The sequence below is a fragment of the Bos indicus genome, chromosome 17 (genome assembly GCF_029378745.1).
Source record: "Bos indicus isolate NIAB-ARS_2022 breed Sahiwal x Tharparkar chromosome 17, NIAB-ARS_B.indTharparkar_mat_pri_1.0, whole genome shotgun sequence".
Classification (NCBI taxonomy): domain Eukaryota; kingdom Metazoa; phylum Chordata; class Mammalia; order Artiodactyla; family Bovidae; genus Bos; species Bos indicus.
Window position 1 is genome coordinate 186,881 of NC_091776.1, and position 11,862 is coordinate 198,742.

The window sequence follows — 11,862 nt, forward strand, 5'->3', positions numbered from 1 at the left end:
ATATTACATAAGCATTCCTTCATATGGAAAGGACATACAAAACATCTTCTGGGCAGTGGTAGTTTGCAGTTCCTTCATATTGCAGACAACATTGCTATCATAAACAATACCCTTGCATGTGTGCAAATATGTCTACAATAAATACTTTGAAGTAGAAGTATTAGTAAAAAAGTATGCATACTTTAAATGCGGATAGATACAGCCAAACTGCCCTCTGCCCTCTGAAGAGGTTATAAATTTTTTTTAGAAACATCACCACTAGCAAAACATCACCTCCAAATGGATCACTTTCCCCCAGCCAACTTACATGTATCAGCAAGAGAAGATTTGCTATGATGACTGTAGGAAGAGGGTGGAATCTGGGCCTAAAATGAGCATGTAAAGAGTGATGTGGAAGATGCTGGGTGTCCAGAAGAGGGTCATCTTCAATACTCTGGATAAGATCCAAGGAACCCTGGGGTACAGAAAATGGAAGCAAGCAATAAACACCACTTTCTGGATTATGTTTTCAAGAAAAACTACTAACTATAAAGCTTTAAAATTCATTACAAAAATTACAGACAAGACACCATACTCCCTACCTAAAGCCAAATTTGAAAAAATACCATAAACCTCTTAATAACTACTGTAAATAAATTGGTAAAAATAACAACTATTAAAACAAGTAAAGGAAATATTGATTCTTTATCTCCAAATAAGGTAATACATAATGGGATTAAAGCAAATAATTTTCTTCAAGCCCTGAAAACTTACTTATTTTTAAAATACTTTATTCAACAGCTTTATTGACATATAATATATATAATGTAAAATATACTAGCTTAAGTATACAATTCAATAAATGTCTGTATATTTATAGTTAGGCAACTATTACAACAATTTTAGAACACTTGCAACATGCTAATCATGACCATTTATAATCACTCCCCATTTCTGTCCCTAGACCTAAGTAACCGCTAATCTGTCTTTATAGATTGTTTTTTTTTTTTTTTGACATTTCATGTAAATGAAATCATAAAAAATGTGTTGAGTCCTGCTTCTTAGTACTGAATATGTTTTTGAGTTCATCTGTGTTGTGGCATGTATCAGTAATTAGTTCATTTTTATTGATGAATATGGTATTTCATATATGGATATACCACATTTTGTTTGACCATTATAAATTGATGTCTATTAATAACAATGCTGCCTCATACAACTCAATAGCAAAAAAGCAAAACCAAAAACAATTCAATTAAAACATGGGCAAAGGAACCAAATAGACATTTTTTCAAAGAGGAAATACAGATGGCCAACAGATGCATAAAAAGATGCTTAAGATCCCTGATCACCAGGGAGATGCAAATCAAAACAGCGATAAGCTATTAACTCACACTTGTCAGTATGGCTTTTATCAAAAAGATGAGATAATATGTGCTAGAGAATATATGGAGAAAAGGAAACCCTTGAGCATTGATGGTGGGAATGTAAATTGGTATAGCCACTGTGGAAAACAGTATGGAGGGGCCTCAAAAAATCAAAAATAGAACTATTACATGGCCCAGCAAATCTACTTCTGGGTATATATCCAAAGGATACAAAGTCTTATCTTAAAGAAATATCTGTACTCCCATGTTCATCACAGCATTATTCATAACAGCCAAGACATGGAAACAATCTATTTTTATACAACAAATTATTATTTAGTCATAAAAAAGAATGAAGTCCTGTCATTTGCAACAACATGGATGGATCTTGTAGGAATTATATCAAGTAATATAAATCAAATAGAGAAAGACAATTACTGTATGATCTCACTTTTACGTGGAATCTATAAAAACTTAAGATAGATACAAAAAATAGATTGGTGGTAGCCACAGGAAGGAGATGGGAGAGTAGGAGAAATGAGTGAAGGTGGTCAAAATGTAAAAATCTGACAGCAAATAAGTCCTGGGGAAATATAATTTTTGGCCCAGTGACTACAGTTATCTGTAATGTATATATATTTGAGTGTTGCAAAGAGAGTAGATAATTTTTTTCACAATAGTAAAAGATTCTTATCAGTTTCCACATTTAATAGTCATACACAAAAAAAGATATTTACAATTGTAAGTAATAATGGAAACATGATTAACCTAACAGTATAAAATAACTGCATACAATTTGAGGAGTTAACTAGAGTGACGTGGTAACTGCACGTGCATACATGCATATATTTTCATCTACTCAGCCAGTTAATGTCTTCTGGTGTGCATTTAATCCATTTATATTTAAGGTAATTATCAATATGTGTGATCCTATTACCATTTTCTTCATTGTTTTGGGTTAATTCTTTGTAGGTCTTTTCCTTCTCTTGTGTTTCCTGCCAAGAGAAGTTCCTTTAAAATGTGTTGTAAAGTTGGTTTGATGATGCTGAATTCTCTTAACTTTTACTTGTCTGGAAAGCTTTTGATTTCTCCATCAAATCTGAACAAGAGTCTTGCTGGGTAGAGTTTTCTTGGTTGTAGATTCTTCCCTTTCATCATTTTAAATATATCACGCTATTCTCTTCTGTTGAAGGGAATTTCTGTTGAGTTTCTGTTGAGAAATCAGCTAATAATCTTATGGGAATTCCCTTGTATGTTGTCATTTTCCCCATTGCTTTTTAATATTTTATCTTTGTTTTTAATTTCTCTCAGTTTGATTACATTGCGTCTTGGTGTATTCCTCCTCAGGTTTATCCTGCCTGGGACTCTCTGCACTTCCTGGATTGGTTGACTATTTCTTTTCCCATATATAGGTAAGTTTTTAACAAAAACCATCTCTTCAAATATTTTCTTGGATCCTTTCTCTCTCTCTTCTCCTTCTGAGACCCCTGTAATGTGAATGTTGGTGCACTTAATGTTGTCCCAGAGGACTCTTAGGCTGACTTCAGTTTTTTCTTTTTTTTTTTTTTTCTATATTCTGTTTTATAGCAGCGATCTCCACATTCTGTCTTCCAGGTCACTTATCTGTTCCTCTGCCTCAGTTATTCTTCTACTGATTCCTTCTAGTGTATTGTTCATCTCTGTTTTGTTTGTTTAGTTCAACTAGGTCTTTCATGAACTTTCTTACATCTGCTTCATTTTTTTCCCAAGATTCTGAATCATCTACACTATCATTATTTTGAATTGTTTTCCTGGACCTAGCTCCACTTTATTTAGTTATTTTTCTGGGGCTTTATCTTGTTCTTTCATCTGGGAGATAATTCTCTGCCTTTTCATTTCAGTTAACTTTTGTGGTTATGGTTTTCATTCAGGAGGCTTCGGGATTGTAGTTCTTCCTGCTTCTTCCTTCTGCCCTCAGGTGAATGAGGCTGATGCCAGGGACTGGTGGTGGGGAAAACTGGGTCTTATTCTTGTGGGCTGGGTAAAACTTTAATCTAATTATCAGCTGATGGGGCAGGTGGGGCTAGTATTTTGGCCTGAGGCAACCCAGCCTTGGAGTCTACAGGCTCTATGGTAGGTCTAATGCCTCTTCCAAGAGGGCTCACTTGCCAAGGAGCACCTCCCAGGACTGCTGCTGCCAGTGACCCTGTCCCCACAGTGAGCCACTGACAACCCACACTTCCACAGGAGACCCTCCAACACTAGCAGGTAGGTCTGGTTCTGTCTTCTATAGGGTCACTGCTCTATTCCCCTGAGTCCTGGTGCATGCAAGAGTTTGCTTGTGCCCTCCAAGAGTGGAGTATCTATTTCTTCCAGTCCTGTGGAAATCCTGTAATCAAATCCTGCTGGCCTGCAAAGTCAGATTCCCTGTGGATTCCTAGTCCCTTTCCCAGATTCCCATATTGGGAAGACTGACATAGAGCTCAGAACCCTCACAACAGAGGGAGAACTCCTTAGGTTTTATTCTTCTCCAATTTGTGGGTCACCCATCCAGAAGGTATGGGATTTGATTTTATCATGATTGTATCCCTTCTATTGTCTCACTGCAGCCTCTCCTTTGTCTTTGAACATGGGGTATCTTTTTTGGTGGGTTCTAGCATTCTCCTGTTAATGGCTGTACAACAGCTAGTTGTGATCTTGGTGTTCTTACAGGAGGAGATGAGCACATGTCCTTCTACTCCACCACCTTGATTTGATCTCCTTATTTAACATTATACATATATACACACACACACACACACACACACTGTTGTTGTTGTTCAGTCACCGAGTCGTGTCCAACTCTTGGCGACCCTGTGGATCGCAATGCGCCAGGCCTCTCTGTCCCTCACTATCTCCCAAAGTTTGCCCAAGTTCATATCCATTAAATCAGTGATGCCTTCCAGCCATCTTATCCTCTGACATCCTCTTCTTCTTCTCCTCTCAATCTTTCCCAGCATCAGGAACTTTTCCAATGAATCGGCTGTTAGCATCAGCTGTTCACATATATACGTATGTACATATATATATATATATATATATATATATATATATATATAGGGCTTCCCATGTGGTTCTAGTGGTAAAGAAACTACCTACCATGCAGGACACAGAAGAGACATGGGTTGGATCCCTGGGTCTGGAAGACCCCCTGCAGGAGGGCACGGCAATCCACTTGCCTGGAGAATCCTATGCACCAGGAGCCTGGTGGTCTGCAGTCCATAGGGTCTCCAAGAGTCCAATACAACTGAAGTGACTTAGCACCAGCACCACACACACACACACACACGTGTGCATATATACATATATACATGTGTGTGTGTGTGTGTGAGGCTTCCCAGGTGGCTCAGTGGTAAAGAATTCACCTGCCAAGCAGGAGATGCAGGTTCAATCCCTGGGTCAGGAAGATCCCCTGGTAAAGGAAACGGCAACCTATTCCAGTATTCTTGCCTGGGAAATTCCAAGGACAGAGGAGCCTGGCAGGCTACAGTCCATGGGTTGTGAAGAGCTAGACATGGCTTAGTGACTTAACTTATATATTTACTTCCAAAGTAAATATATATATAATATATAAATACATATATTATACATTTAATATAATTTAATTGTAGTTATTATTAATAATTGACTGTTGTTAGTTAATATTAATATTTAGTATATATATTAAATATATATAACACTTTATATATTATATAATATATATACATATATTTACTTTGGAAGGGGTAGAGAGGGGGACAAATGGTGTAAGGGTGAGCTCTGGGCACCGAGATTATAAAGATAACACAGAAGTCTGGGACATAACCAGATCTGGGATGGGCTTCTCAATTTCCACTAGCAGGCATTCAACACTGCTACAATTTTTTTTTTTTTAATTCAATGCTTAGACAGCTTCCTAATTAGTTTGCCATAACTCAAGGAGCAATTCTGATGATATCTGTTTTCTTCATGACTTCTATTCTTCTAGCTTTCTCAGCAGCTGTCTCACCTCCCTGGGTATTCCCTTAGCTAATGTCCACGCACATCTCCAGGAGCCATTTTTCGAATCTCTGTGCCCCTTCATCCCTCCCCACCTGTCAAACGGCTGTCTTGCAAACATGCTGCTTTCCCTGATGCCTCAATGCTGTTCGCTCTGCCCTTTTCATTTTGACACGGTAGTTTTTATTTCTACAAGTTTGAGTGGGTCTATTTTATATCTCTCATGTGTTTTTAACCTTTGGAACATATAGAAAAGTTATAGTAGTTTTTTTAAATGTCCTTGTTTGCTATTTCATGTCATTTTTTAATCAGTTTTAATTGATTTATTATGTTATATTTCCCTGCCTCTTTGCATGCTTGGTCATTTTTTCCACTTTATTAAGATATAATTAACATGTCACATTGTGTAAATTTGTGTATCATGAGTTGATTTGATACACTTATATACTGCAAAATGATTACCATGATAGCATTACTTAACATCTCCATTATATCACATAATTAGCAATGCCTGGTAATTTTGGATTGGATGCCAGACACTGCAAAAAAATTTAACTCTTTGGATGCTGGATACTTTTGTATTCCTGTAAATATTCTTGAGCTTTTTTCTGGATTCAGTTAAGTCACTGGAAACAATTTGATCTCTTTACTCTTTTAAGGTGCTTCTTAGGTGGGACCATACCATGTTTGGTCTAGTGCTAAATATTCCCTACAAGTGAAGTAAGACCTTTCTGAATGCTCAATACCCTGTGATTATGAGGTTTCCAGTCTAGCTGGAAGAACAAGCACTAATCCTGGCCCTGTGTGAGAGTACTGCTCCTTCTAGTCCTTCTGGGTCATTGTTTTTTTTTTTTTTTTTTTTCCCCTCGGTCATCAGGGCATTACCTCAGAGGCATAGAGAACAGGACTTAGCTGAATAGGGACTCTGCACTCTTTGGAGCTCTCCCTCTGTACAGCACTCTGCTCTCTGGATTCTCTGTCTGGTGAACCCAAGCTGCTTCAGTATCCCCAGATTCAGCTCCACCTACTCAACTCAGGGTCTACTGAAGCCCACCTGGTGCCCCAACCTCTGCCATAGCCCACAAACTCTCTTAAAGCAGTGAGCTGGCAATCACACAGCTCGTTTTCCTATCTCTCAGAGATCACTCTACTTCATTGCTTGATGTCTATTATCTCAAAACAATGTCCTTTCATGTATTATATACAGATATTTTGTTCTTCCAGGCAGAAAGAAGCACAAGGTATGAAAGTGGTTGGAATAAGGTATGCTTCACAGGGCAGGACTCTACATTATACTTTGTTCTTTGCACCTTTAGTACCTGATACACAGCAGGTGCTCAGTATGTGCGTAGAGTGAATGAAAGACGGCCCAACTTCTTGAACAGTTGGGATCTAGGAATTTTTTAAAAGATAGCACTGAAACCCTGACTGTAAGACAACAGTCTGCTTTATCTCTCTCTTGGTCCCTTTCATGCACTTTCTCCTCTGGTCTGCATGAGCTTTTTGGAGTGCCCACAAATACCCTCTCTTATCTTTTTCAGCATGCAATTCATTTTTCAAGGTCCAACAAAATTTGCATTCTCTATATATAAACTTGTCTTGCCAAGTGTTTTCTACTTTAAAACCAAAAAAGGTATTACATTTCGTGCGCTGCCTTGTATTGTTTCATTTACATGTATGCCTTTTGTTCTCCCTCACTACACTGAAGGGGTCGGGGATAATATGGTTTCTGTCACTTATTCAATGTTCATGAAATACAATGTGTTTGGTGACTATATCAAATACACTGTCCTTTGGATCCTATAAGAAATGTATGAAAACTATACAAACAGCATCCTGTCTCTCTCTGTAACTTGTCATCTGCAAGAGAAAGGTGAAGGGAATAAGACTCTTGATCCAAATAATCTCCATGATTAATAATCACACTGCTACCTGGAAAAGATACCTGTTGTTTGTCGACATCATCTCCTCCCTCTTTTGTCACAATTACTACTTCCCCTTTGGGGACCCAAAGTCTACCTCTGCAATCTCAAGGGGAACATCCTTCAGTGCTCTTCACCTTCCTCTGGTCTAAGGATGGTCATGAAACCAAAGAGGGTTAGGCCAATCTAACTCTCAGAGTAACAAAGCAAACAAAAGGCCATGGTTGAGGTAGATCCATTCCAGAACAGATTCTGAAAGGACATCTGTCACTGGATCCCTTAAGCAGCCCTTGTTTGAATCCTTTCAGAGGATTAGGTGTTCATCTACCCTGTAGCAGTGTTAGTCTCTCAGTCGTGTCCAACTCTTTGTGACCTCGTGAACTATAGCCCACCTCTGTCCATAGGATTTTCCAGGCAAAAATACTGGATTGAATTGCCATTCCCTTCTCCAGAGGATCTTCCTGACCCAGGGATCGAACCGAGGTGTCCTGCTTTGTAGGCAGATTCTTTACCACCCGAGCTACAGGGAAGATCTTTTATCTTTTTATCATCTACCCTATATCCTTTCAAATAAATCCCTTTCTTCCTTAAAGTAGCCAAAATTGGTTTGCCCTTGCAAACAAAGAACCCAAATTAAAAAGTTTTTGCCTCTTAATTCATTTAGGTGTCTGGGCCTAGGACATGGCACATAGTTTTTAGCTTTCTCTTGGGTGGGAGAAATCATATCCACAAATACCAAAGGTAGGCAACTGTTCATACCTAAAGTGACCTAGCTACGTAGCTATTGGTGAAACATTACTCTCCAATTGTTTGGTGAAACAAATTTCTAGGATTGTACTAATCCTAAAGCTAAAAGTTACAGACCCAAGAACCCGGAGGCAGCTTAGCACCAAGTAAGAAGCATTTACTGCACACATTTTTATGTCTCATTTTCCATTTAGATACTCATTTTCTCCACATATTTTCAGTTCATGAATCTCACCCTTTAAAAATTCAAAAACAATCCATTTTCTTTAAATATATGAATCTCAAATCTACTTTCAGGTGTTACAGTTTGCTTTCCACTTTTTCATAGTGGAAAAAACATGGTTTTTAGTCCTATCATTAGAAACTGTTTGGTCTTTATTTAGTCAAGATAATTGAACTATGGTCACTATTTGAACAAAAATCTAAGGTATTGTAGGGCTCGAATTGTATTTCAAGTGTCTTGCGTGATGCATCTCATTCAGTGGCAGGATCACAGTAATATTCCTATTAATTTATTAACTTAAATCAGTGCTTTAATATAACCATCAACTTTGCTTTTTCTCAAGAGCAAGAATTTTGTGTCAATGGGTAATCTAGTTAATTCTGGCCACAAATACATGATTTTCCTAAAAATGTTTTAATACACTCAAGCAAAGACTTTTACAGTTAGGCTGCACTCTGTACACTGAAACTAGTGCAGTGGCTTAATAATCTGGTTTGGATCCATTTGAGTAAGATTTAAAAATCCCTTCACTCCTACCAGGCCTCCATTCAAAACATCACATTGTTTGTCTCCAATGTGGGTTTCCGGGTGATGACAGCGACAGATCTGCCCTCAGAGCCAAGGCCGGAGGCCAAGAGGAGGTGGACTCGCTCCTGCTCCCGAGGCCATGCGCGCATCGCTGGCCTCCCCAGTGCCGGGACCCGACACGCGAACGCAAGGGCCGGGTGCCCCTCCTGCCTCCTGTGCCGAGAAAATAAGCCCACGGCCAGCAAGGCGCGGACCCCGCCAGCGCCCCTGTGCCTCCTCCCACACACCGCAGCCCGGTGGCCGCGCGCAGAAGGATCCCCTCCGCCAAGGCTGCTCCCAACCCCATCTCTGCCCAGGGCGCCCAGCATCAGAGGAGGGGGATGCGGGCCGGTCGCTCGCCACCTGCCACTGAGCACTCACGTCCTCCATGATGCCGGCCGCCGGAGGCCGCAGCCGGGCCGCCCAGCCTCCGCACCTGCGCCCGCTCCTCCTTCCGGGACACGCCCTGGGACCCACCCTTTGCTTTCAATTGGCCGAAGCGTAGAGGCGGGCCCCTCCTCCTCGCTCCAGGGCCCTGCTTCCGGCGGCCGTCCCAGACCCGCCCCTCGCCCTCGATTGGCAGAGGGGCAGGAGTGATTGGTCCCGCCTCTCTCGTACTATTGGTAGACTCTGAGGGGGCTGACCCGATACCTCGATCCTGAATGGCCGAGGAGAAAGGGGGAGTGATCCTTCCTGCAGTCCATCCCTGGGGGAGGTGCTGCCTCTGGGAACGCTGCGGTGCCTACTGACTGCTAAACCTGTGCTGGTGTCCTAGGTTGGCCAGAGATTTGGGTGCTAATGGATGCGTTCTAAGCCCAAGAATTGAATTATTTTGGGCCGTCAGCTGCTTCTTTGTAAAGCATTATTTTTTCTCAGCTTTTCTTAGTTATTGTTTGCAGCCTAGGTCTGTGCATAGAACCAGCGGTAGAATCCCAGGTTTTCATTGATAGCACAGAACTCCGCCAGCAGAGGAACACAAACAGAATAAAAACTGGTTTCGAGGACACAGTTAATGATTTCACCAGTAGGAAAGGAGGCAATAAGGGGTTTTCTTGGACTTTTTATTCCAAGTGAAATTGAACAAGAATTTTATGGCATTTTTCTGAGAATACACTATCATTTGTTAAAATGTGAAAGTGAAAGTGAAGTCGCTCAGTCGTATCCGACTCTTTGCGACCCCATGGACGGTAGCCTACCAGGCTCGTGGGATTCTCCAGGCAAGAATACTGGAGTGGATTGCCATTTCCTTCTCCAGGGGAAATTCCCAACCCAGGGATCAACCCCGGGTCTCCCGCATTGGAGGCAGACGCTTTAACCTCTGAGCCACCAGGGAAGCCTGGTTAAAGTGTAAAGAAAGTTAAAATTTTTGTCAGTATCAGCCCCCATTCTATTGTGATATTGTAGTAATACACTTTCATACTTTTTAATGCTTATTTGTACATTGTGTATGGTGTAATCTTGTTTATACCATTGTTGAAATAAAATTATTTAAATATCAGCCAAGAAAAAGGTGGAAGAGCAAGCAGATCAAGCTAGTCAATCCTAAAGGAAATCAACCTGAATATTCATTGGAAAGACTGATGCTGAAGCTAAAGCTCCAACAGATTGGTCACCTGCTGTGAAGAGCTGACTCATTAGAAAAGATTCTGATGCTGGAAAAGATTGAGAGCAGGAGGAGAAGGGGACAACAGAAGGTGAGATGGTTGGATGGCATCACTGACTTGATAGCTATGAGTTTAAACAAATTCAGGAATGTAGTGAAGGACAGAGTAGCCTGGATTTCTGCTGTCCGTGAGGTCACAGACAGTTGAACTTAGCAACTGAGCAACAACAAAATAAAAGATGAACTTTTGATCTTTAAAATCTCAAGGCAACTTTAAATCTTTAAAATTTTCTGAGACTCTATAAATTATATCTCAAGAGCTTTGTCTAGATGTGCACTTCCCCTAAACATTTTATTTTAAAAGTTTTCAAACCTGGGAAACTTTGAAAAACTAGTACAGAGAACATCTGTGCACCTCTCATATTGATTCAACAGTGGTTAACATTATCTCAACAGTTAGTTGCTCTGTGTGAGGACTCATGCTTATGTGTGTGTCACATATTTTTAAATTGAACCATTTGAAAGTAGATTGAGTCCAAAATGAAGATGTTTCTAGATTGTTCATTGCCTAAAAGGAAGGTATTTTCATGTTAACTGCAGGTTTCCCTGGTGGCTCAGATGGTAAAGAATCCAGCTGCAAGAGACCTGGGTTCCATCCCTGGTTGGGAAGATCTCCAGGAGAAGGGAATGGCAACCCACTCCACTATTCTTGCCTGGAGAATTCCATGGACACAGGAGCCTGGCAGGCTCCAGACCAGGGTGTCACAAAGAGTTGATCACAACTGAGCGACTTTCACTTTCCTTCTTAACTACAATAATATGATTATACTTAAGGAAACCCATAGTAATTCCATATTTGCAAATCCATGGCAAAAATTTCCAAATTGTCCTGCAAATGTATGTTTTGCTGCTTCCCTTCACCCAACCATATAGGATCCAATTGTCGGGAAACTGTGTAATTTCCTCGGTTCTGTCTCACCACAGCAAAGGTTTGAACAGTGGACCAGTGTTACAGCTCCATTAGAGCTCAGAGTTTTATTCCACAAACAAAGGATAGTACACCCTCGAGGCGTGAGGGCAGGCCAAAAAGAGAAGCCCCAGCCCATCTTAGCTCCCTCTTTTTAAATGTTTTGTCTCCTCACCCTCTGAGCCTGTGCTATGCAAATTAGGGCTAGCCAGGAAGGGGGTGTGTTTGTTTCGCCTGAGGTTCTCATTTCTGTCTGCGTATTTTTCCTTTGTTCCCTTTGCGTGGGCTTTCCCCTTTCTTTGTCTTTTTGCCACCACCACTTTAGACTCCTTTTTCCTATTCTAACTACCTAAAATTCCCCCCTCAAGAGATGGGAGGCCCAATTCTTTGGGAATAGGGGCACCGAGGTCTCTCTGGCTACTTCCTGCTAAGTTGGGTCGGCAAGGGGGATTGGCCTCCCCTCTTGCTAGTCTCAAACCTCAGAGTCCTTG

General features: G+C 40.7%; 1 protein-coding gene across 2 annotated transcripts in view; it reads right to left on the bottom strand.

Annotated features, from left to right (window-relative positions):
- Positions 1-9,328, bottom strand: part of TMEM192 (transmembrane protein 192) — a 30,082-nt gene extending 20,754 nt beyond the window's left edge. The window contains exons 1-2 of one of the 2 annotated variants that reach the window (XM_019977901.2): positions 9,183-9,328; positions 308-454 (exon numbers count right to left, since the gene is read on the bottom strand). In XM_019977901.2, coding sequence (XP_019833460.1) covers positions 308-454; positions 9,183-9,191 — 156 coding nt within the window. In that variant the 5' untranslated portion in view covers positions 9,192-9,328. The remainder of the gene's footprint in view (positions 1-307; positions 455-9,182) is intronic. The other variant, XM_019977900.2, reaches the window with a different exon arrangement.
- Positions 9,329-11,862: the final 2,534 nt, after the last annotated feature.